Genomic DNA, 25,133 nt, shown 5'->3' on the forward strand with positions numbered 1-25,133 from the left:
AGGACAATAGTCAGTTTTCCTGATGCTAGAGATGAGGATCAGAGTCTCTTCTGCCCTTTAGCTACCCCTGAAGAGCTATTTGAGATCTGTAGAATTAACCTGGCTTTGAAGGCCGGCAAATGTACCAGAGGGCTGTGGAGGGCACGTGCCCTCCACCTTCACAGCTCTGTGGCCTCGTGCAATTGGTATACTTGAATGGTCACCTATTTGGAGCAGCAAAGTTTCAGTGAGGACTCTTGGGCCCACACTGCAGTCATGGTAGCATGCACCTTAGTAATTTAACCCATGGCACATCTGAACTCTTGGCCAGGGGCTCAGTTTTGAGTTATATAGGACAGTTTTGCGGTTTTTTTGTTTTTTTAACTTTGTATTGATTCTTTGTGAATTTCACATTATGCACTCCAATCCCACTCATCTTATCTCCCTGCCCCTTTGTATCTGCCCTTTGCCCTTGCAACCTGTCCCCCAAAGAAAACAAAAGGAAAATAATACAACACAACAGTAACAAAACCATGTCAGTGTGGAAGCTGACGTGTGTCCCACAGTCCATCCTTTGTCCACACATCTTTACTTGCAAATGTTCATTGCTGTGAGTCATGATCTGCCTCTTGAGGCCTCTGGCTTCTGCTACCCCATCAATACTGAACTCTCACAGCACTTCCCTCGGATATCTTGTTGCCCTGTCATGGAGGTCTTGCAGCTTTGGGTCTGCAGGAGCAGCCCCGCCATGCACTCTAGCAGTTCATAGGTGGAGTAGATGTTGGGGCAGGCCAGCTCAAAGGCCTGGATCTGGGCCTGGGGAGTAGCTGGGTTGGTTGGAATGCCAGCTCTCCTACACCCACACCACAAGTGTGAGTTTACCAGCTGTGCCCCAGCCTAGCTCACCCAATGCTGTAGCCTGCAAGAGACAGAGCCAGCTTTCCTGCTTTCTCGTGTGGGGCGCTTTCAGCTCTACTGTGCTGCCCAGCTGACAGGCAGTGAGGAGGAAGGTGGGATGGGGTTGGAGAGGAGGGCACCTGCCCATCAGTCATGCCCTCGTGGCTGGCTCTGCTGTGCTCGGACAGTATTTTAAATAAAGAACTTGACAAGGGGGAGTGACACTGTATCTATCCACTTCTGGTGTCTGCAGCTCCAATGGTGGCAGTAAGACTTCTCCCGCCCTTTGCCAGTGGTCCGAGGTGATGAATCACCCTGGCTTGGTGTGCTGTGTTCAGCAAACTACTGGCGTGCCTCTGGTGGTCATGGTGAAACCAGACACATTCCTCATCCAGGAGATTAAGACTCTTCCCGCCAAAGCAAAGGTTAGTGCCCTCTTCCCAGGGTTCCTAACCTAAGAATCTGGGCCATGTCTGGCCATTGGAAAAGAGTTTTCCATCCCTGTATGGTGGCACAAGTCCATATTCTAGCCCTTGGAGGTGGAAGCAATAGGCTTGAGTTTGGAGGCCAGCCTAAGCTCCATGTTGAACCCCCATCTCAAGAAACAAACTCCGTAGCTGCTGCCCTTGCTGCCTTTTGTACATGGGTCCTGTGCAGCCTGAGGTCTCACCACCTTTCTGTGGCTCCTGAGCCATGCATGTGAGACCTGATCCCCCCTCCTCCCCCCCAGATCCAGGATATGGTTGCCATTAGGCACACTGCCTGCAATGAGCAGCAGCGCACAACCATGATCCTGCTGTGCGAGGACGGCAGCCTGCGCATTTACATGGCCAACGTGGAGAACACCTCCTACTGGCTCCAGCCGTCTCTGCAGCCCAGCAGCGTCATCAGCATCATGAAACCTGTGCGAAAGCGCAAGACGGCTACAATCAGTAAGGCGCCCCAGAACCTCATGGGCTCAGCAGTCTCCTAGACAGTGACAGAATAAGCCCTGTGCTGGTTAGAGCTGGCTTTCCTGCCTCCGTGTGTGATGGGGTCAGAGGTCAGTCCTGGCCATAGGTCCACATGGCAACTACCGTCTGCTGCCCACCTTGAGCCTGAAGTTCTCGGTATCCCATAAACAATGTTGTCTTCAGCTTTGGCTTTCCTTGGGGTGAGGGAAGGTGGCTTCCCCATGCGTTTTTCTAGCTCAGGGTAGATCCCTTCCGTTGAGCAGTTTCCAGCAGAATACTGTGGACATCAAAGGTTTTGCTGCTGGCTGGGAGAGGACTCTTGAAGAACAGGAAGCATGACTTTAGGACTGGTCCTGGCTAAGTGGAGCCTATCACAGGCGTCATCACACTTCTTTACATCTGCTAGAGCTTCTGTGCTTGCACGAGGATGTAACTTACTGTACCATAAAGAAATGGATCCTGTTGTGTTGTAAACTATACAGTCCATACTGATTGCACACGGTTTGGGATGGTACACTGGAGTGCTGACCCCGAGAAGTCATGTGATGGACAGTAATGGAGTCCCATTTGGTTAGAGCAGAGTGTCCACAGGGGCTTAGGCTTGGGCGTTGCAGTGAGAACCAAAGTGCTGAGACTGCACATTAATGCTCTGTGGCAATGGTACTGTTCCCACAGCCGCCCGCACGTCCAGCCAGGTGACCTTCCCCATTGACTTTTTTGAACACAACCAGCAGCTAACAGATGTGGAGTTTGGTGGTAACGACCTCCTGCAAGTCTACAACGCACAACAGATAAAGCACAGGCTGAACTCCACGGGCATGTACGTGGCTAACACCAAGGTAAGCAGTGTTGTTGAATAGGTCTCGCCTGTCTCCTCAGTGGGAGGGTTGAACCCAGGGCCTTGACATGCAAGGCCAGGATGCCCACCATTGAGAGATTGGGGTGGTATCACATCCTCATTTAGAATCAGACATAGAATATGTATTCTAAATTGATCACATCTCATCAAATGATCTTGAATAAATCAACCTTCTTTCATGTGCTGAAGGTCTTGAGCCCCCATTGTTAGAAGAGTTATTGAGTACAGGGCGCCGTTTGATAGTTCAAGCTTCAGGGAGGAGCCTGGCATTCTCCCTCTAGTATCTGCGTGACTTGATTAGGACCATGTTCAAAGAGATTAGGTCTTCCCCAGGTAGCCTGGGGGGTGGGATGTGGAAGAAGGACCCTGGAGGTTGTCTGACTGCTCTCCTCCTACAGCCCGGTGGCTTCACCATCGAGATCAGCAACAACAGCAGCACCATGGTGATGACGGGCATGCGCATCCAGATCGGGACTCAGGCCATTGAGCGGGCCCCGTCCTACATCGAGATTTTTGGCAGAACCATGCAGCTTAACCTGAGCCGCTCCCGCTGGTTTGACTTCCCCTTCACCAGAGAGGAAGCCCTGCAGGCTGACAGGAAGCTGAACCTCTTCAGTGAGTCAGCCATCCAGGGCAGGCTGGCGCCTTCTCATGTGACTAGAACAGACAACCACTAGGTGGCCTTCCACTGCTGGGGAGAGATTCCCTCATTGGACCTAGTCTCTGTTTATTGGAGGTGTAAGAGGCAGGCTGCCAGGAACGGAGGCTGCTTTGTTTCCGTTCTATGGCACTGGGAATTGAACCCAGGACTTTTTGCATGTTAGACAGATGCTCTACCACTGAGCTGTATCACCAGTCATCTTTTAGCTTTATTTTTATTTTGAAACAGTCTCCCATTCTATGAGCGAACAGGTGTTGAATTTGGGGTCCTCCTTCCTTAGCCTCTTGAGTATCTGGAGTTACAGGTCAGTGCCATTAGGTATTAAAAAGAATAGGTATGCTGTAGAGAGGCAGGCACAGCTAGCTATTCTCTGGTTTTGCCTTAGCCTCATCGATGGAGTCTTCCATCAGAGTCATCAGTCAGAGGAGGCAAGACTGATGGATGAAATCAGGAGGCATGTGCCCTAGCAACTGAGCTATATCCCTGGCTCAAAACTTCTTGCATTTCATCCATACATGCATGCATGCATCCATCCATCCATAGATAGGGTCTTGTGTATTATAGGCTGTCCTTAAACTCACTGTATAGCTGACACTGACCTTGAACTTCAGATCTTCCTCCCTCTGCTTCCTGAGTTCTGGAATGAGAGGCACGTGTCATAATATCAGTCTATGTGGTGTTAAGGTTGGAACCTGGCCAGCACTCTGCTAAGTGAGCTGAATTGCTGACTCTGGTCTTTCTTCACATTACTGAGCCTGTGTGCTCTTTGTCAATTACTGGCCGCTTAGCTGAAATCCTTTCTCCTAGAAATAGTTGCTGTCTATGAGGATGGTGATGACCTGTACTCTGAACAAGGAAAGTGCCTAGCGATAGAACACAAGTGGGCACCAGAGCATCCTTACAGTGATGGTTAGGCTTTCTCCCAAGTAGGAGACATCAGACTATGGTCCATCCAACTGTCCTGTGTATTCAGCAGTGGCCGTACCACAGGTGTCTCAGTAGACAGGACTTTCAGAGTTTGAGGCGGATATGATTTGCACCTGACCCTGATTGCTCTGTGCCTAGCCTTAGAAGGGTTCTGTGAGCTCTTAGTAAATATGCTTCCTAAAGGCTTCTCTTGCTTCTTGCAGTCGGTGCCTCTGTGGATCCAGCTGGTGTCACCATGATAGATGCTGTAAAAATTTATGGCAAGACTAAAGAGCAGTTTGGCTGGCCTGACGAGCCCCCAGAAGACTTCCCTTCTGCCTCCGTCAGCAACATCTGCCCTCCTAACCTGAACCAGAGCAATGGCACTGGAGAGAGTGACTCAGCCGCTCCAGCCACAACCAGTGGCACTGTCCTGGAGAGGTACCACTATTGGCAGGGTTTGGTTCTTAACCGTTTGTACTGGCTGCAAATCCTCTATGTCTTGAGTCTCCCAAACTAGTCTGTGATTGTCAAATTCTCGGTCCCTGGAACATTCAGTTTCTCCCTAATATGCACACAGAGCCTGAGAAATGGGCTCAGAGGTGTCTGACGCTGGATCTTTGTTCCGGCAGAAGCTTGGCCATTTACTTAGTGTTCCAGAAGTGCTTGGAATAGCCACAGGCTGCGGTCCAGAAAGTGCCTACACACATGCTCTAGGTTAGGAGCCTGACCGAAACAACAGCAAACATCCTCCCTTTGCCAACCGCATCATCTTCTTGTCTTTCTCTGTGGAAGTTGCTACTCTGTGGTAGTAACGCTGCCAGCAGGAGAGGCTGCTGCAGCATCTTGCAGGAAAGTGCAGTGTCCTTAGACCTCCCTATGGTGGCATTCGGGAGCACTGCTTGGCTTCTCCGTGCTGCTGGCTGCTGGTTTGCCATGGTAGACAAAGCTGGTCCTGATGTAAGAGAGAGCTTCTTACATTGTAAGCCCCGAGACAGCCGTGCTTGCAGTCACTGCACCCCACCAGCAGCCTCCCCACTTCTGCCTTTCTCCCTGCCCCCATTCATATATCGTTTGCTTAGGATGTGTTTCTAGGTTTCTCTGAGCTTCACATTTTTTTCCTTTTTTTTTTCCCTTTGCTTCTCCCCCAAGTTCTGAAACTGAGTCCCTAACCAAGCTGGATCGGTTAGTATGCCCTGTTTCTTTTCTCTGCACGAGTGCGTGTGTGTCAGAGAGCAGCGTCCGCATTGTGGCTTTGCGCTGATTTGCTTCTGTTCCAAGTCCTGCTACTTTCTGTTCTGGTCATTGCATGGCTGCAGCGCTCTCCATGTATACACCGGAGCCTACCCCGGACTGTGAGCGTGCCCTTGGTGTCGGCCACATCAGCCTCTGGCTCTGTCTTCCTTAATCCATCCTTGCTGCACATATTGTACAACAGATGCGAAGGGATGGGGTAGAGGGGCGAGATGCCCCTGCCGGTTCATAAGCCGCTGGAGCCTGTTCCACTCCCTTTGTCTCACGCTGCCTCACTCTGCCCTTGGTGCCCTCCCTCCCTCCCTCCCTCCATTCCTCTCTCCCCTCCTCCCTCCCTCCCTCCCTCCCCTGCCCCTTTCACTCTGGCTCCCTTCTCCATGCTTTCCTTTCCTGTCCAGACCCCAGCTGTCAGGATATTGGTCGATTTACTGTGCCACTTAAATTGACAGCATCAAGCCCAGAGCATGTTACCTGATAGATACTGTTTAATGGCTAGACTTCTGCTGCTTCCCTAATGGAGAGTTCAATGTTCTAAATAAGCTTTGTACTATCCTTTGAATGTTCCAGTGGCATGCATCTACAAATAGTTTGTTTGCTCCTGTACTGAGAGCCCACAGGGACTGCCTGCCTGCATCTTCCTGGCTGTGTAAGCAGAAGCCTAACCTTAACATTGCCAGGGTAAACAGATGGCTTTAACTTCTCCCTTGTGCCTCCCTTTGCCCACTGATCTCGGAGCACTTGAGCTTTGGGCATGGCTGTGTGGAGACGTAAGCCCGCCTCAGGACCCCTGCCACGGGCAGCAGCAGGAAGCACAGTGATCCTCTTTGAGGAGGAAAAGCCTCGCTGTCTTTGAGTGGCGGATTATGAACATGGCCTCAGGTTGATCTCCAAGCAGGCGCCAGCTCTCTTCTGGCCTGTGACATAGGCAGCGATATGCACGCCGCCTGGGGCAGGTCTTATTGTGCTTTGATTCTTATATTTGGCATTCAGTAGCTGTCCCCAAGGTCCTCACAACTACAGCTTGCCGGGCTGACACGAGGCAGAGAGAACAGTGCTTGTACTCAAGCCAGGCTTTCTGTCTCCCCAGGCTGGTTGTGAGTTCTTTGGAAGCCCTGGAAAGCTGCTTTGCTGTTGGCCCAATCATTGAGAAGGCAAGTTATTTCTTCAAAGTGCATGGGAGCTTTCTGAAGAGGCAGGAAGTAGGGTTGTTGACTGAGGCCTGCTGCCTTGGATCTGAAGAATTCTGACGGCACAGTCTTGATGTGCGAAGCATCCCTGAGCTGCTGCACCTATGTCGTAGGAGGGTTCAAGTTTAGACATAATCTTTTCTGCTCTTTGTAGTCAGTGGTGGGTAACCTAGCTCGGCTGGCCTGGAAGGCAGGAGGGAAGGGCACATAGGAAGCATTCTGCGGTGCCGTGAAGTGCTGACCGAGCGAGCAATAACCCTGCTGTCTTTCCTGTCAGGAGAGAAACAAGCACGCAGCCCAGGAGCTGGCCACGCTGTTGCTCTCCCTGCCAGCGCCTGCCAGTGTCCAACAGCAATCAAAGAGCCTCCTGGCCAGCCTGCACAGCAGCCGCTCAGCCTACCACAGCCACAAGGTAACCTCCTTCCTGGGGAGACTTATGTGGAAAGGGAGACGGTCCTGAATCATTGGAAATCAAATAAGTTGCCTCTCTATAAAGTGAGGGCCTAGTGGAGTGAGAAGGAAAACTCACACTGAGATTAGAGCTCCAGGGTTCTCCCGAGAGATGTATGGATGCTCCCCTGGACTGAGAAAGCTATCTAGGGGCCACTGGCATGTCGCTTTATTTTTCTGTCCCTCTTAGCAGGATCGGCAAGTCTTAAAAAAGAGAGAGTGTGGGCAGCTGCTTCTTGTGCAAGAGTGCGAGGGTCAAGGTTGTGTCATAGGTGGTCAGTGTGCTGGGGTTCCGACCCCTCCGCTGTGGCCTGGGGTGGCAGGCCTACATAGGTGGCAGGTGCTTGTTGAATGGGGGTTATCGTTGGGCCCAGAGACTCTACTACAAAAGCCAGTATCAGCAGAATGAGGTAGGCTGAACCACATGGCACCATGGGAAACATGACCAGTAGAAAGAAAGGTGCTGGGGACACTGCCAAGTCAATATTTTGTGCCTCTGTGTCTTAATAGCAAGGAATGAGTTCAACTTGCGAAGGAAATGTTTTCAAAGCATTATCCTTGGGTAAAGGACCTCCTGAGGGATGGATGAGTCTGCCAATGGAAGTGATTGGCTGCTGCAGTTCTGTTGACTGAGTGGGTGCTAGCTTTCTGTTAGACTACGAGACCGTTCTGTGGCTGGTGACTTAAAAGACTTCGTTTTATATCACTTACGGCAGTTGTGCACTGGGCAGCCTGAAGATTGGTTTTGATAGCTGGTTGACAGTTCTTGAGAGAAGGAAGCAGCCCTGTGTGTGCTTTAGTGCCCTGCCTTTGCTTGTGTTCTACTTGCTGTGACCTGGCTGTTTTATAGGACCAGGCCTTGTTGAGCAAAGCTGTGCAGTGTCTCAACACATCCAGCAAAGAAGGCAAGGACTTGGACCCCGAGGTGTTCCAGCGCCTGGTGATCACAGCTCGCTCCATTGCCGTCACGCGTCCTAACAACCTTGTGCACTTCACCGAGTCAAAGCTACCCCAGATGGAAACAGGTGAACTTGGCCTCCATGGCCGTGGTCCTGACACCCGCTCACTGCACCTTTTTGCTTTTCCATCATGCTTTCCCTATTCTTGTTGGCTCTGACGAAGGATAATTGTCACACACCCCCTCCCGTTTGCTTGCTTGTTTGTTTGTTTTGTTTAACTTTGTAAGGCCTCTGATGAGGCCTCATTTTAACTAAATTGCCCATCGTTGAATTTAGTTAGTGTAAACCTCAGCTGGTTGCTGTGAAGTTGTTGTGGGTGAGGCTAAGCTTAGTTCCACCCTGGAGCCACAACAGAACTGTGGCAGGGAGGGAATGGGATTCTTGCTGTATTCATCACTTTGTTTAGGGATGCAGAAGATCAGGCCCTTGGGTGAAGCTAAGTTTAGTTTGCCCTAGTACCTGCAGGCCGGGTGCTACCTGCTGCGTGCTGCGTGCTGTGTGCTGCTGCAGGGCTCTGGCTGCAGAGCTTGGTCAGTGTGTGCAGGGCCTTCTCTCAGCTTCTCTCATCTCCTCCTCACATTGGCTGCCTGGCCGGCGCTCAGTGCCATTAATAGAAATAGCTTGGTCGCAGTCCCCATGCCTGCGTGTTCCTGTATGCCATTGCCTTCCTGTTTGTTCTCCTAACGGTGCAATCCTAGAATCATTCTAGAGGAATCTTGGACGTTCCCTGGGTTTAGTCTAGCAGTTGGAACAGGCATCTTTGACTCTGCTGTAAAGATCCTGAATGCTCCCCTCTACCTAACTCTAACACACAATGTTTTCTGTGATGTTCCTTTCCCAGACTGTTTTTCTCCCAGATGTGCCTGCTGGAATCTAGGGATAGTTGGCATATTGATTGGGGCCCCACTTGAAACTCCCTCCGCAGGCAAGCTTCCTTGACCTGAGTTAACCTTAAAACAAATTGAATTCTGTCTTAGATTTACCATCCTTAACAATTTCCTTTCTCCTGCGTAGAAGGAGCAGATGAGGGGAAAGAGCCACAGAAGCAGGAAGGAGATGGCTGTAGTTTCATCACTCAGCTTGTAAACCACTTCTGGAAACTCCATGCGTCTAAGCCCAAGAATGCCTTCCTGGCACCTGCCTGCCTGCCAGGTATCAATCACATTAGCAGGGGCCTTCAGCACCGTGACCTTCCCTCCATAGGACTAGAGAGATGCCTGTGAGCTCCGGGTACTGTGCGCGCGCGCGTGTGTTTGTGTGTGTGTGTGTGAGAGAGAGAGACAGAGAGACAGAGAGAGAGAGAGACAGAGAGGGGGGGCTTCCTTCCTGTGGGATTGCCTAGTTCACATGGGGGACAACAACAGTGGTGATGAGGGTGACAAGCTGGCTTTGTAGTTGATATTTAAAAACAATGGCTCTCAAAGACTTGGTTGAGAGTCAGTTTAGAGGTAGGAGTGTGGAATCAGCCAGGAAAGTGTTTTCACCCATTTCCAAGCTGCTGTTGCCTTAGTCCTCTCAAGGGTCACACTCCTGAGAGTTGGCGAAGAGGGAAGGCCCCTTGGCTTGTCAGAGAGCGGCCTTGTCAACAGGTTTAGGGAATACAGTGGTGTTGTTATCTGCCCGCCTCAAGTTTCCCTGCCTTGTCCACGACTGTCTACAGTGATTCCTGCTTCTCTTGGGCAGGTTCTGCAAGGGCTTTTAAGGACTCTTAGCAAATTGAAAGACTTAATGAAAACACTCCAGCTGCAGCTGATAGGCTGCACAGCAGCATTGTAGGTTTGCTTTGCTGTGGCTTTGCCTGTTTTCGTCTGGACACCGTCTGGGTGATGGATGCTGTGGTTTGTGCTTTTGTCTCAGGCTTTCAAGGGTCGAGAGTTGTTTTTGTCAACAGATTTTCAGCTGATCCTTTTCTTTCATTTAGGGCTTACTCATATTGAAGCTACGGTTAATGCGTTGGTAGACATTATCCATGGTTATTGTACCTGCGAGCTGGACTGTATCAACACAGCATCCAAGATCTACATGCAGATGCTGCTGTGTCCTGTACGTATCAACACAGCCCCAGATGCCTCTGGTCGGCCTGGGAGTGTGTGGAAAATAGCCTAATGAGCACCGACCTAATGAAAGAAAGTAGACTTAAAGTCTGAGGGGTGGGATGGAGAAGGCAGTGCAGCACTGGTTGCTTCCAGAGGACTTGGGTTCAATTCCTAGCAACCACATAGGAAGCGACAACTGCCTGAAGCTCTAGTTCCAGGGGATCTGACACTCCGTTCTTGCCTCCTTGGGCCCTGTATGGGGTGGTGCACAGACCTACCATACAAACAAAACACACACATCAAGTGAACCTTTTAAAAATTTGATGGCAATCAGCAATTGCAAATACAGCAAAGCTGTAGTGACAACATCTGGGAAGGGAGGACTTGCTCCTTGTTCAGTGATTTCTTCCCATTCGTAGTCCGCTGCAGAAACAATGCTGAGTAAGTGTCAATTACATGACTGCAAAGTCTGTCTCGGTGTGCCCGTTACAGCCGATGAGTGTTAGAAGTGCTGCTTACGGCATGGAACAGAGAGGAAGGCGAGGGCTCCATTGTGTGATGAGAAGGTGGAGCTCATTTGGAGAGAGCCAGAGTGGCTTCAGGGTCCATTGGCCTTGCAGACCAGCCCCAGTGGGTGACAGACAGGAGGCTGGTGAAAGGCTCCTGTGCCAAGTCTGGAGAGGTTGTTATGCTTCCCCCTGCTGCATTTTCTGGATGACACAGGCGTCAGTAGACAGACTGCTCCTTTGTGTCAGGCCTTGGCAGGAGAACTCTGAAGATGGAGTCCTGGCTGACCGTGGAATGCCTGAGCTTGACACCTTCCTTTCCAACCTAGGACCCTGCCGTGAGCTTCTCCTGTAAGCAAGCTCTGATTCGAGTCTTAAGGCCCAGGAACAAGCGGAGACACGTGACATTGCCCTCCTCCCCTCGAAGCAACACTCCAATGGGTAATTTACAGTTTGGATTTAGGCTTGATCTGGGTGGATCAGTGGCCCAGAGATGAGCTGCTGCTTTGAGATGTGCTGCTGATAGTGACCAGAGTCTTTATATTCTGTACAGTAGGATAGTGCATAAAATGCATACATGTAGAATAAAGTCAAAATCATGGAAACTGAAAGGTGCTGTGGAAATTGTCCAGAATATAGCACAGCATCTGTATACCAGCTTCTACATGGTTACACGATGACAGGATATTTGGCTGAAGAATTCCAAAAGCCATAGGAAAAACGTGTAAAAACAACGTAAAATCCACTGTTGGCTGAGCGTGGGGTGGCCCAGGATGGAATGGAATAGGCACTGAATTTGAGACTAGCCTGGGTTATGTGGCGAGACCCTGTCTCCAAGATAAAACGCCAAGGTCTTGGAGGTAGTTGTTAATTAAATTGTAAAACATACATGACTCTTGGGCGTGGAGGAGTGCCTGTGTTCTCAGGAAGATAATATAGCCAGAGAGAGTCAGGTGTTCAAGGCTAGCCTAGACTATCAATTGGGGCCTCGTCCACCTAAAAGACAGTTGAAAAACTCACAGTGAGAGAAGACTCAGGAGGTTAAAGCCTGACACCACCAAGCCTGACAGCTTGAATTTGAGCTGATCTGTGAGACCCATGTGGCAGGAGGGTCATGTTAGGAGTCTTCTGACCTCCACACACGTGCTGTGCCTCCACAAAATGAAGAGTAAACGTGAAAAAGTCGTCACAATGACTAAACAAAATTTATTTTTTATTTAGAACAAAACTGCTTTTCCTAGCACAACCTCATCATTAAGGGTTCAATTTGTTGCTTATAAGTAGAGTCCTGATGGACTTCCCCATAATAGATTAGGTAGCAACTTCCAAACTTTCCTCATGAAGAACTTGCTTGAGCACTTGCCACACTTGTGAAAAATAAAGAGAAGTAAGTTACAAGTTTAGAGATAATGTAATATATTGCTGTTTTAACATGGAGTCTGTATAAAAACTTAAGAAGATGCCTTGCATTTTGTGGTGCCATCCTTGGAATCCAGTGTATGGCTCCACTTAAAATAGCAGCTCCCAGGTGCTCAGGGGATCCCCGTAGCTGGTCCATAGCGTGGAACAGTCACGTCTTCTCCCGCAGTGCTGGGGACTGAACTTAGGCCTTGTGCATGTTAGACAAGCGCTCTACCATGGAACCCAAGGTGTCCTAGCCCACGGTGTCCCAGCTCATGGTGCATATCTTAAGGAATGTATATGACTTCATAACTTTCAGACATCTTTCCAGAATAACATTAATTATATGGGAAGCTAGAGGGTAGCTCACTTGCTAGACGGTTTGCTGTGTCACTGTTGAGGCTGTGAGTTGAGATTACCAGCATTGGGGAAGAGGAGATGTGCAGATGCTGGCCTGCTGGCTATCAACAGCCGGAATCACTGAGTACTTGGTTCAGTGAGTGACAGAGTAAAACAATGGATAATCTATCTCGCCTAGGCATGCGCGTGTACATACACACACTCTCTCTCTCTCTCTCTCTCTCTCTCTCTCTCTCTCACCCTACAGTATGGAAAGTTATTGTTAAGAGAGGACTTGATTTAGCAACACAAGTGGAAGGCAGTCTCCATCCTTTTCTAACAGTCAGGGATCTTCCCTGGGCTTTTCACAGCCTTCCCACAGACAAGGAATCCAGTGGGACATGTCACGGTGGCCTCAGCTTTCAGTCCTGTTTCTGGTTTTGGGTTTTCTCATAGTGATTGTATAGTTTAAAAATCTTACAGACCTAGCTGTTTGGAGAAATGAAGTACAATGACAAGGACACTACTGGCAGACACTCTTGATTGAGTTCTTTTCCTGTCCTGGCAAAGTCTTCTAAGAATGGAGCTCGCAGGGCCTGTGGGTATTGCATTTCTCTGTCTTGTTGAAATCTAAGGTTTTTATCTTTTCTGAACTGGAAGCCTCTTTCTGTTAAGGAGGAAGCTGTCCCTGCTGACCGCCATTTCCCTGGCCCAGCCAGCTGCAGGAAACAGAAGTAGACTTCCAGCCTAGCACCTATACATTTGCCCTTGCAAGTGCAGAGTGCCAACAGGGGCCTGTCTTTAGACTCTCACTGTGCGACAATCACATGCCAAGGAGTAAAAATAATGCCTTTAGGTTACTGGGGTCTTTTTGTCTCAGGAGACAAGGACGACGATGATGACGATGATGCAGATGAGAAAATGCAGTCATCGGGTATCCCTGATGGTGGGCACATTCGCCAGGAAAGCCAGGAACAGAGTGAGGTGGATCATGGAGATTTTGAGATGGTGGTGAGTCTGGCAGCAGGGGAGGGAAGGAGGGATCCCCCATCCCCCCCTAGACTCAACAGCCATTCTGTTTGCCATGGGACACTGATGGGCTTCCTCTCTGCAGTCAGAGTCCATGGTCCTGGAGACTGCTGAAAATGTCAACAATGGCAACCCCTCTCCCCTGGAGGCCCTGCTGGCCGGTGCTGAAGGCTTCCCTCCCATGCTGGACATCCCACCTGATGCAGACGACGAGACCATGGTTGAACTAGCCATTGCCCTGAGCCTGCAACAGGACCAGCAAGGTAGAAGGCAGTGCTGGGAACAAACAGACTTGCACAGGAGAGAGGCCGTGACAGTTGCCGATCCCCCACTGGCGTAGCTTGTCCCCAGCTGGGGAGAGGTTGATCTGGGTGAGAGCTGCTGGAGGTGCAGGTGGAGAGTGAGGGCGGCTCTGACGCTGCTGAGGCCGAGAGCCAGTCTCATCGTTACTGCTGCTTTGAGTTTTTTGAATGGATGCCTAGTGGATATGTACTGAACCTGGTGGGTGGACAGCAGTGGCCAGAGGGGTCACATGCTGGTGTTTAGACTTCTAACAACAGCAGATGGCCAAAGCAATACTGTACACGGGGCAGAGGGGACCCTGCGTTCACTCTCCACTTGTTTCCCAGGCAGCAGCAGCAGTGCCCTGGGCCTGCAGAGCCTGGGACTGTCGGGCCAGGCACCCAGCTCTTCCTCTCTGGACGCAGGAACCCTCTCTGACACCACAGCATCAGGTAACTGTCCACAGCAAGGAGCGTGGCTCAGGGTCCCTAGACCCTGCGGCCCTGTTCAGTGCTGTGAGAGTGTGACGGGCAGCTGCTCTGACAGGCCATCCTGGACTTCCTGCTTGTGCTGCAGCTCGGCATCGGCACTGTGCCTCCTCATCCTCATACTTTGCATGCTGCCTGGCTTTGGCTGATCCCCAAGAGAGGTTCAGGGAGCATCCTGTTGGCTGATGATCCACAGACCAGCTTTACAGCATTCTGCTAGAGTTCTAACATATTAGACAGGATGGAAAGAGACAGGAAATAAAGCTAAACCTTTAGCTCTTAGCCTCCATTTTCAAATCAGTTGAAGCTGCAAACAGCCAGTAAAGACCTGTGAACTTGGGAGAGAGTTTTCGTGGCCAATTGAGGCTATAGGAAACTTTCATTTACGTTGTCTTTGTTCTAAGTCTCTTTCCTAGTCTGATAAAATTCCAGGTAGAGAGTTGGACCAAACTGTGGGTGGCAGCAGCACATGGGGGAATTCCTTGAAAATCCACCCAGCTGAGGAGGGGCGGAACCTTGCTAGACTGCTGCATCCCCTACACTAGCTTCCTTTCTTTTGGGAGAGTTAGCCTGCTTAGATAAGAAAAGGCCAGACTGCCCACTCCCGCCTGCTGCCATGGCTTCTCGCTTCTCTGAGGTCTCTTCGGTTGCTGTCACTTCAGCCTTCGAGGTCGTGTTGTGGTTGTGATCGTGATCGTGGTCGTGCTGTGCTGGTCATGTCTGTCATGCTCGCTGGCTGTCTTGGCTGTCCTCCTCTCCTGTGGATCTCAGCCAGCATTTTCCTCCTGTCTCAGCTCAGCCCTGGTCCTGGATGCTGTGGCTGTCTCTGGGGAATTTCCTTGCTTCATTATTAGCATCTGATGAGGATGATGAAGAGGTGTGAAATTTTCTAATGAGCTCTCCTTTGGGCCATATGATTTGAAAAAATTGAAAGCAAAACCAAAATGACAAAAATCAAACTTGACTCAGGAGCTCATGCTAAGTGATGTTATAACTGCAGATGGTTTGCTGGGCAAACCTCATGGAGTTCTGTGCTCCAAATGGCTATAGCTAGTGTGGTGGATCTCAGTAGGTGTCAGTAACACCTCGACAGTGGTGACCGTGAAGCATTTGGTGTGAGGACTCAGTGTCCATGGCATAGGATCTTACTGAATCTGCACACGCTGTCACCCTGAAGGAAATGCCCAGTACTCTGGGCTCTTACTCGGGTCTGAGTGCCGTTGGCAGTGCGCCCTGGACAGTGTCTTTCCCCTTTGTTGGTTAATCGGCAAAGCAGGTCTTGTCTTCTCTCTCTGCCCTCAGGACACTCAGACTGCCTTGTGTCCCTCTGCAGTGTGCTATGATGCTTTCGTCCCCACAAGGGAGGGGTCTGTGCCCGTAACAGCTCTGTTACTCTCTCAGCTCCAGCCTCAGATGATGAGGGCAGCACCGCAGCAACTGATGGCTCCACCCTGCGGACCTCGCCAGCCGACCATGGCGGTAGTGTCGGCTCCGAGAGCGGGGGAAGTGCGGTGGACTCGGTGGCCGGCGAGCACAGTGGTAACGTGCCTGGTGCAGTGATCTCTTTGAGCTCGGGGTGGTGGAAGGGGTAGGAATTCCTGCCTGGCCTTGTGATTGCCTTCTGCAGAGAGGAGTTGTGGGGGCTCTCTGTGGTGTGGGGGAGTTCTTTTGAACTCTACCATGGCGTGTCAAGTGTTCTGTGACTGGAGTTCAAATCCGGTGACTAATGTATTGCAGCATCTTTAAGTTCAGAAAGAAAAGTGATATTATTTATAGCCAGAAATGGTGATTAAGAATAATTGTGGTATGAGCTGGAAGCCCGTATTCCTATGGTTTTTACTACTGCCTCCTGAGGGAATGAACTGTTAGGCAAGCCACTCCCACAGTATAGCTGCTGTGAGGCTTGCTTACAGTAGCAGTCTCTTAGCTGAGGCTAGGCCAGTTTTGTATGTTGCACAGGTGAAAACTAGAAGAGCTCTGAGGGCCCAAGACCACACCAGCCAAAACCAGTTGAAACCTAACATTTTTCCCATAAAGGCCAACCTTGTGAGTTGATATGTGCTTCTTAAATCATTTCCCTTCAGTGTCTGGCCGGAGCAGTGCGTATGGTGACGCCACAGCTGAGGGTCACCCGGCTGGACCAGGGAGCGTCAGCTCCAGCACAGGTGCCATCAGCACCACCGCTGGGCACCAGGAGGGAGACGGCTCTGAGGGAGAAGGAGAAGTGGAAGCTGAAGGAGATGTGCACACCAGCAACAGGTCAGGACCGCCTGTCACACACTGTCACCTGCGTGAAAGAGGAGTTCAGAATTGGGAGACTGGGAGATGGGGTGCCGCGTGCTGAGTGTGTTCCCAAGTATGCAAGGAGATGAAAGCTGCCATTTCTCCCAGGCCCTGCTGACATGGGGTGGGGGTGGGAGGTTTGTGGCTCCCATGATGCTTGGGGAGTAGGAGTGCGCTGCTGAGCTTGCGGTCTAGCTGGAGGGCTGTGTAGCTAGCAGTCCGATGGCCTCCGGCTTGCAGATCGCACCCAGCTGGCTGTGTCCTATGATTTAAATCTGTGTTTCTTCTTCAGTGTAAGACACAGCTCACACAGCTGTGTAAGGATAGGAGTTACATTAGTTTGTCTTACTCTGTGGTGGGGGCAGCTGATCACAAGTTAACCCTTCATATATTTGGGCTTCGTTTATCAGTGTTTCTTAAAGTCTATAATTTTCCTTTGAAATGTCTTTGTTATGATGCTGTTTGGCCTCATAAAATGAATCCAACATACTTCAGTTTTTTACTCCCCTCTGGAAGAGTTTGTGTAAGATTTATTTCTCCCATAGACTTTTAGAAAAGTTCACTAATAAAGGTTGATCTGCATTTGGATTTTTGTTAAGGGAAGATGTTTTAAACTACAGAATCATTTTTTATGTGATAGAAAATTATTTCTGTTAATTTAGAAATCAGTTTCGGCATTTGGTGTTTTATATAGAATGTGTTCATTATGTTGAAGCTGTCAGCTTGGGGCATAAAGTTGTTCATAATACTTTTAAAGATAATAATAACTATTAATTTGCTCTTATAAGAGAGGATTTCACTAAGTACCCACAGCTAGCTGATCTGAAACTCACTCAGAGCCTAGGTTGGTCTTGATCTCAGATTCTCCTGCCTCAGTCACCTGGGTGCTGGGATGGATTGTAGGGATGTAGCGCTGTGCCAACCCTTATTTGGTTAACACAGTAGGCTTATTCCTAAGTATCCGGCTCCTCACTGGCCTCCGAGGCAGGAGCGTATTCCACTGGGTCTTCTCTGTATGCCACTCTATGTCTCCTGTACATTTCTTGGACTTGCAGGCTACACATGGTTCGTCTGATGCTGTTGGAAAGATTACTGCAGACACTGCCCCAGTTACGGAACGTCGGAGGTGTCCGGGCCATCCCGTACATGCAGGTATCTTCAGTTCTCCTAATCAGCTGTGCTGTAGTTGGGCTACCCTTGGGTGATGCACTTCTTTTTCAGGGACCCGAGGGCTGGTGTTAAGGTCACAAAGTATGGCATGCAGCCTGAGCTGCAGGTCGCAACCCTTCAGGTTATAGAGCTGTGCTTGAGGGGTGTCATGGTCATGCTAGGTGATTGGCAGGACTTGGAGGTTTGAAAAGGGTCCCAATACCCACGCAGTCGGCATTCTTTCTCCATCCTGAATAATAGAGCATGTGCTGTGCTCTTTGATTCTTAGATCAGCACAATGTCCTCTTTCACGCACTGTGATTGGCTTGTTACTCAATTGTTTTTATAAAAGTCTTTGTAAAGCTTTTCAATGGTATCCCAAATGGCTCAGGTGAGTTTCACAACCCTGGGCTCTTAAGCTAGGGCAGTCATGGAGACCTGTTTCATAGGCTAGGGCAGAGAGTCAGAGCTCAGGATTGCTTCCTGACATAACACGCCCAGCCCTTCAGCCTTCAGAAGTCGGTTCTCTATTCACTCTGCCCTCTAGGTCATTCTCATGCTCACCACAGATCTGGATGGAGAAGATGAGAAAGACAAGGGCGCCCTGGACAACCTGCTCGCACAGCTCATTGCTGAGCTGGGCATGGACAAGAAGGTAAACTGGAGAAGGGCCTTGCGGAGAGCAGGGCTGGAAGGTGCGGGGGGACTGGCAGTGAGGGATTAGTCAGGAGTCTTTCTCAGCTTTTCCTTCCTTAGAGGAGCTTCCTTTGGGTTCTAGTTTTATTCCTGGTACTGGCACAAAAGCAGCATCAGGGAGAAGGGTTTCTCTAGCTTGCAGTTGAGGTTATAGCCCATCGCAGCAGGAAAGCAAGGACGGATGCAGCTCTCTGTTCACACAGGCCTGAGCACAGATCCCACTTCAGCCTGGGCCTCCCTATGTTCATTAAAGCAATCAAGTCACTGCATAGGACAGCTTGATTCATAAGTCCCTCACTGAGACTCGGTGACTCAGGGTATGTCAGATTGACAGTTAAGGAGTACAAATGACAAGTAGGATAAAGTCTGTGCCCTTGTCATATATTCCATGGCCTCCGAGTACAGCGCCTCCATTGCACCAGGGAGAACCCACACCTTTACTGGAGCCTTCTTTCCTCTTCGGTCTGAAAGGCATGTGTGGGGGTGGGGGTGTTCTTGTTGGAGCTTAGAGGAAGCATAGGTGTCTGGGCTTCTGCCTGCAGGATGTCTCCAAGAAGAATGAGCGCAGTGCTTTGAATGAAGTCCATTTGGTCGTGATGAGGCTCCTGAGTGTGTTCATGTCCCGCACCAAGTCCGGATCCAAATCGTCCATCTGTGAGGTATTTGTGCTTTGAGCTTATGGGTTTGAGGCAAGATAAGATAATGGAGTGGTTAGCGCAGGGCTGAGGACAGAGGTGATAGTCCTGTTAGAATAAGACCATCGCGAACTAGGGAAGTACCAGTATGTCCCTCTTGAGGAGCAGAACTTCTCCCTTTTTCAGAATCCCTGCCAAGCCCAGGTCCTTACAACAAACCCTGCAATGGAGGGGTTAAAGAAAGGGCTTGGAGGTTCCACTGTTGAAAAGCAAGGGCCTGTACTGCAAAGCACAGAGTAGCTAAGAGGATCTCCAGTGTCTATTGCTATAAGGTATGGTAATAGAGTAGAGAGAAAGCCAGTGTGTGTGGGGAAATGAGATTAGCACAAAGCAGAGACGGTGGAAATCGGGGTTGAACTGCATCCAATCTTAATGAGCTTATGAGCTGTGGGGCTTGCTGGGATTGCCAAGGCTCTCCTAATGGTCTTATGTGCAGGCGCTTTGCTCCTTCCTGCTGCTTATGCATGCAGTCACCCCGTCGCCCTCGGAGACTAGTTTTTCTGGAGAGCCCTACTGGGAGGGTGACGTTGCCAAGAAGGACCTAGAGTGGAACTTTTTGTCTCTCTTTCAAATGAGGTTCTATTTGCTTTGCTTCAGGGGAAGGAGAAAGCTTTACCTCCCTGGCACAGAGGTATAGCAAGGTCAGGTTAAGAGCTACTATTTGTTTTCTCTTAGATATAGTTGTTGCAAAGAGCTGGGGAGTGACTTAGCCAGCTGAGAAACTTGTAATACAGCAGACTGGTGAAGCCATGTATGTCAGGGCTGGGCCTAGACAGCCGTGTGCGGAGTGTGCTGCTGCTCTGACTCAGTCCAGTTTTTACAACGGCCTTGCGTGCTGTGTGCTTTCTCCCTCAGTCGTCTTCCCTCATCTCCAGCGCCACAGCAGCAGCCCTGCTGAGCTCAGGGGCTGTGGACTATTGCCTCCATGTGCTCAAGTCTCTGCTGGAATACTGGAAGAGCCAGCAGAATGATGAGGAGCCTGTGGCCGCCAGCCAATTGCTGAAACCACACACGACTTCTTCTCCGCCAGATATGAGCCCATTCTTTCTCCGCCAGTATGTGAAGGTGAGGCCCCTCTGGCCAGAGGCAGCTCGTCTCTCCTCAGTGCTGTGTGCTCTGCTTTTGATAAGTAGAGCTAGGAAGACTAGTGTCAGGAGCCACACAGGCCGTGGGTTCTAATCTCGTCATGACCTAATAGATGACCACTCCTCCCAGCTAGCTCGGGGTGGGGGTGCAGAGGGGTGTCTCTCATTCCTGCCTGTGTTGTAAGCCTAAGGAAGCAAGTGCGATCAGTTGCTTCCTCTCACATGAACCTTCTTGGGAAACTGACAGTGTACATGAGACAAGGTGGCGGCGGCAGTGGTCACTTGCCCTCCACACCTCTTCAGAAGCTTGTGAACATGTTGGGTAAATGAGCCCAGGAAGAAGAAGATTTCCTGCACTCTAGCCTACTAGCCAGGGCGCGTGGCGAGCTCCCAGCCAGTCTCAGTCGGCCTCAGTTACTGTACCCAGGGAATTAGGGTGAAATCTTAGCTGCTCCACAGGGTCATGAGCTTTGCCAGCTTATTATTTATAAAGGTCTTAGCACAGTACCTGGCTTACACCAGTATGTCATCAATGGTGACGGTTGGTACCCTTTACTCTTGTTGAGTCAGTGCAGCCAGGAGGCTAGACCTGCTCTGAATGGGTGGTGGTATAACCTGTCAGGCTGACCATGTACTTCTGTCTTGCTCTCTCTTTAAATGACACACACACACACACACACACACACACACCTATTACTTACTTGCTTGTTGGCTTGTAGGTGATGGAAGCTGAACCCAGACCTTCTGGAAGAGCAGCCAGTGCTCTAGTTATTGAGGAGCTGGCCCAGCAGTTAAGAGCGCTGGCTCTTAGTCTGTTCCCATTCCCAGCACCCTGTCAGTCACCGTAAGCTTGCAGCTTGCAGGGACCCAGCACCCTCTTCTGACCTCCATAGGCACCCAAATACACGTGACATTTACACAGACACACAAGTTTTTAAGAAAAAAGTTTTAATTAATTGGGAACTAATATGACTTAGTAGCTAAAAACACTTGTTATTCTTGGAGATGACCTTTGTTCAATTCCCAGCACACACACAATGGCTCACACCTACCTGTAACTCTATTCCAGGGGATTCAATAGGCTTTTAGATTGTGTGCATATATGCACGCATACAAAACATTCATGTAATAGAGTAAAATAAACCTAAAACCAAAAAATTCTGTTATAATTGAAAAAATGTTTATATGACTGTGTACATGTATACTCCTGCACTCTCCCTCCCCTCCCCCTCTCCTGTGTGTGTGTGTGTGTGTGTGTGTGTGTGTGTGTGTGTGTGTGGAGGGGGGGTGGCTCAGAGGAGTCCTTTCAGAGTCGTTTTCCTCCACCATGTCGATCCCGGGATCAAGCTCAGGTCATCAAGCTGGCTGGCAAGCTCCTTTATCTGCTGAGCTGTCTCATCTCCCAGCTCGCTTAAGGACCATGTGCTGCTTCTCCTGCTATCCGTGCGTGTCCCAGGAAACCTGGGCTCTTCCTGTATGTGAATTTTGGCTCCAGCTTTTGAAAGGCATCATAATGCTTAGTGATTAACTAGCCTTTCCCTGGTTGTGGTCATGGAAGGCTGGGGAGCACAGGTCCTTATGAGGACGCTCTTCTCCAGGGTCATGCTGCTGACGTGTTTGAAGCCTACACCCAGCTGCTCACAGAGATGGTACTGAGGCTCCCCTACCAAATCAAGAAGATCGCAGATACCAGCTCTCGAATACCTCCTCCTGTCTTTGATCACTCCTGGTTCTACTTTCTCTCTGAGGTGAGTGAGGCTCTGAGTGGTGTCCTATTCAGGGAGAGGTGAGTTCTCTCTTCCCCTCTGTAGGTTGCTTCCTTCCTAAGCCTAACTCAGTGTCCTTAACAGAGCCCCTCACACACCCAGGTCCTGCTAGTGCCCCTTTGGAGTGTATTGTGTAGTGACACTGGGGTTTGTGTATAAGAGCAGCTGGTGGCTTTTGGGCCTATTTGATGTCCCTAGTGGGTTGGTGCCACTTTAGTCTTTCAAGATAGTCAGGAAGAGAACACGCACTGCCTCCCTTCCCACACTGGTCAGTGAGAAGACTGGTGACTGGCCAGAAACAAGCAGATAAAAAGGAAGCACGGTAGCCACACAGAGACACCACCAGCAGCCTAGCAGGCCAAGAGGCCCAGCCTCGTCATCACAGCTCTCTGGGAGGAAGCACTATGCCTGGTGCCTTAGAGCTCTCAGGAGCTGCATTGTGGGCTCAGTGTGAAGGCTGCTGCTAAGGAGAGCCCACTCTACCTCTCAGAATGGCTGTCACTGGGTCCTAGGCATTCTGAGGGCCTGAGCCAGCCCAGCCCCTGCTCCCTTCCCTCCAGGGCACGCAGTGGCAGACACTAAGAAGAAAGTTGCCAGCCCAAGAGGCAGTTGAGCTTGCCCAGTTCTAGCCAGGCCTCACAGTGGAGGATAGTGAATGGTGTCCAATATCTCAGTGTCAACTCTGGGAAGGAAGACCAAGCGCCTATCCTAGTTCCTTAGCTCGAGTAGAGTCAGCTGTTTGACCCTGGCCTGATGTGAAGACCAGCAGCCTCCTTGTAGATTCCTAACTGCTTGAGAAGAGGAGCATGAATAGTTGATTGCCCCTTAGTTAAATTTTTATCTTTCTGTGTTACTCCTTCCTGGTCTCTTTAAGGAATTTTCAAGTTCCTCGGAGGCCAGTGTGGCTGGGAGTTGACCCACTTGGCCATTGGTATCCACGTGTGCTGCACCCACCGATATAACCAGCTAGATCAAACACATAGAACAACAACAAAAGACATCTGTGCTGAGTATATGGGTGTTTCTTGCCAGTGTTCCCTGAACAGTACAATATAATCACAAAGCATTTATACCATAGTATGTGTTGGGGAAAATCTAGAGATCATTTAATGCTAGAAGGGTGTGCACAGAGTATTTACAAATACAATACCATCTTCCATAAGGTCAGCACCTGAAGCCTGTGGGAATGTACCCCATACAGTTCCCTGTGGATGAATGTGACTTATACGTTTTTCAAGTTTTTAGTAACAGTTTGTTAAAAAATACAAACAAAATCCCAAAACCAACCAGGGTGTTATAGCTGCAGGTGGTAGTTACAATCCCTGAATCCTATTAACTGCTGTTTAATCCCTCCAGTACCTGATGATCCAGCAGACCCCTTTTGTCCGTCGCCAAGTCCGAAAACTTCTGCTCTTCATCTGTGGATCAAAGGAGAAATACAGACAGCTCCGAGACCTGCACACCCTGGACTCCCATGTGCGTGGGATCAAGAAACTGCTGGAGGAGCAGGGCATCTTCCTGCGGGCCAGCGTGGTCACAGCCAGTTCCGGCTCCGCTCTGCAGTACGACACGCTTATCAGCCTGGTACGAGGGTCCCGATGATTGATTGGGCCAGGGGCAGGCATGTGGTAAGGTTCAGCCAAGGAGGGACTAGCACAGGGCAGGGCAGATATTTCAGAGAATGCTACATCTGGGGGACAAGCACCAGGTCAATCCCTGGCACTGAGGAGTTGACCTGAGTGTTCCTCACACGTGAAGTGGGTCAGTTGAACATCTTACCAGGGTTCATTTGCCATGTATGGGATTAGCCTGAGATGGGTACACCTTGGCTTTTGTCCTTAAGTATTAAAGAAGATTGTGTAGAAGCCTGTGCTGCTGCCTAAATGGAGAGTAAATGGAGGGTTTCACCTTTAGCTGTCCCATCTTTGGTGTTAAGGACAGCCTAGCCTGCTCGTTTAGTGCCCTTGATCTTATAGTGAAGAGAGAGAAGTGGGCTGTAGCTTCTCTGGGCATGGCCTTCCTGTGTCTTATAAGTAGCCTGCAGCTTTCTAGAAAACTGAAGGCAGGGCGCTGGGGCAGGTGGAAGGGTGGGGGCGGCGGGTGACAGACAGGGCCATTGTCTTTAAGCTGCAGGTGTGTGGGCCCTATTCCCGGGTCCACCAGCCAACTCAGGACACCTGCCTCACATTGAAGACCGGGGTTACTTTGTGGTCTCAAGCCAGGCCTGACACACAGAGCAGCCTTTGTTGTTTCTTGGTGTCACTCACCTGTGATTGGCTCCTGTTTCAGATGGAGCATCTGAAGGCCTGCGCAGAGATTGCCGCCCAGCGCACCATCAACTGGCAGAAGTTCTGCATCAAAGATGACTGTAAGCAGTCCTCCCTGCCTGGGTTGCCACTGTGCCGTCTATGGCGAGCTATCTGCATTAAGCTATGGGCTGGGCACTGGAGATTCAGTTGCTAACAGAACACAAGCCAGAACTTCACTGACAAGGCTTGCTTGTCAAACCTTGGGCACAGGAGTCCAGAGCAGTACTCCCACACTGCAGCAGTAAAGTCCCACAGAGCAGGAGTGTTGAACGCGTTGACTGGAGGCATCAGGGCTGGATGCCTTCCGTGTGGTCACCCCTGCCGTAGTGATCACTCCACTGCTTGTGGTGACACTGAGCAGAGAGCTGGGAGAGGAAGCCTTGTCCCATCCCACAGCCGCGCATGCTCGCTCGCTCGCTCACTGCCTGTGTAGTTCAGTCGTTCCCAGCTGACTCCACCTTTCTCCTTGCAGCTGTCCTGTACTTCCTCCTGCAAGTGAGTTTCCTGGTAGATGAGGGGGTGTCCCCCGTGCTGCTGCAGCTGCTCTCCTGTGCTCTGTGCGGCAGCAAAGTGCTCGCAGCCCTGGCAGCCTCCACGGGCTCCTCCAGTGCCACGGCATCCTCAGCCCCTCCTGCAGCCGGTTCTGGACAAGCCACAACTCAGTCCAAATCTTCCACTAAAAAGAGCAAAAAGGAAGAAAAGGAAAAAGAGAAGGAGGGTGAGGTCCTATGTTAGGTGCTTAACCCTCTGAGTGCATTGTTCCATGGCAGGTGCTGGAAAGTTTACCCAAATGTGTCCAAATGCTCTTTTATATCTCCTGGTCACATTTTCAGTCATGGTGAAAGGGACATCATTTTCTGTGATAGAGACAGCAGGGCCAGGGTGCACGGAGCATGCCTAGTCCTGGCGCTGCCTGGTCCCCGAGTACACTGGGGTGCTGAGCCACCCTTCCCCTTTGGCTTCT

At 50.3% G+C, this 25,133-nt stretch overlaps 1 protein-coding gene across 7 annotated transcripts in view; it reads left to right on the plus strand.

Moving 5' to 3' along the window:
• Positions 1–25,133, plus strand: part of Ubr4 (ubiquitin protein ligase E3 component n-recognin 4) — a 106,856-nt gene that overhangs the window by 45,635 nt on the left and 36,088 nt on the right. For 4 of the 7 annotated variants that reach the window (XM_052177877.1, XM_052177880.1, XM_052177879.1 and 1 more), the window contains exons 45-69: positions 1,130–1,301; positions 1,607–1,808; positions 2,505–2,668; positions 3,087–3,303; positions 4,480–4,696; positions 6,597–6,660; positions 6,974–7,108; positions 7,997–8,171; positions 8,947–9,030; positions 9,120–9,257; positions 10,027–10,148; positions 10,977–11,088; positions 13,268–13,398; positions 13,502–13,679; positions 14,046–14,150; positions 15,588–15,725; positions 16,271–16,445; positions 17,525–17,621; positions 18,166–18,273; positions 18,857–18,973; positions 19,865–20,074; positions 21,693–21,842; positions 23,217–23,444; positions 24,150–24,228; positions 24,642–24,887. In XM_052177877.1, coding sequence (XP_052033837.1) covers positions 1,130–1,301; positions 1,607–1,808; positions 2,505–2,668; positions 3,087–3,303; positions 4,480–4,696; positions 6,597–6,660; positions 6,974–7,108; positions 7,997–8,171; positions 8,947–9,030; positions 9,120–9,257; positions 10,027–10,148; positions 10,977–11,088; positions 13,268–13,398; positions 13,502–13,679; positions 14,046–14,150; positions 15,588–15,725; positions 16,271–16,445; positions 17,525–17,621; positions 18,166–18,273; positions 18,857–18,973; positions 19,865–20,074; positions 21,693–21,842; positions 23,217–23,444; positions 24,150–24,228; positions 24,642–24,887 — 3,764 coding nt within the window. The remainder of the gene's footprint in view (positions 1–1,129; positions 1,302–1,606; positions 1,809–2,504; positions 2,669–3,086; positions 3,304–4,479; positions 4,697–6,596; positions 6,661–6,973; positions 7,109–7,996; positions 8,172–8,946; positions 9,031–9,119; positions 9,258–10,026; positions 10,149–10,976; positions 11,089–13,267; positions 13,399–13,501; positions 13,680–14,045; positions 14,151–15,587; positions 15,726–16,270; positions 16,446–17,524; positions 17,622–18,165; positions 18,274–18,856; positions 18,974–19,864; positions 20,075–21,692; positions 21,843–23,216; positions 23,445–24,149; positions 24,229–24,641; positions 24,888–25,133) is intronic. The other 3 variants (XM_052177881.1, XM_052177883.1, XM_052177878.1) reach the window with 2 other exon arrangements.

Source organism: Apodemus sylvaticus, chromosome 3 (genome assembly GCF_947179515.1).
Source record: "Apodemus sylvaticus chromosome 3, mApoSyl1.1, whole genome shotgun sequence".
Lineage (NCBI taxonomy): Eukaryota > Metazoa > Chordata > Mammalia > Rodentia > Muridae > Apodemus > Apodemus sylvaticus.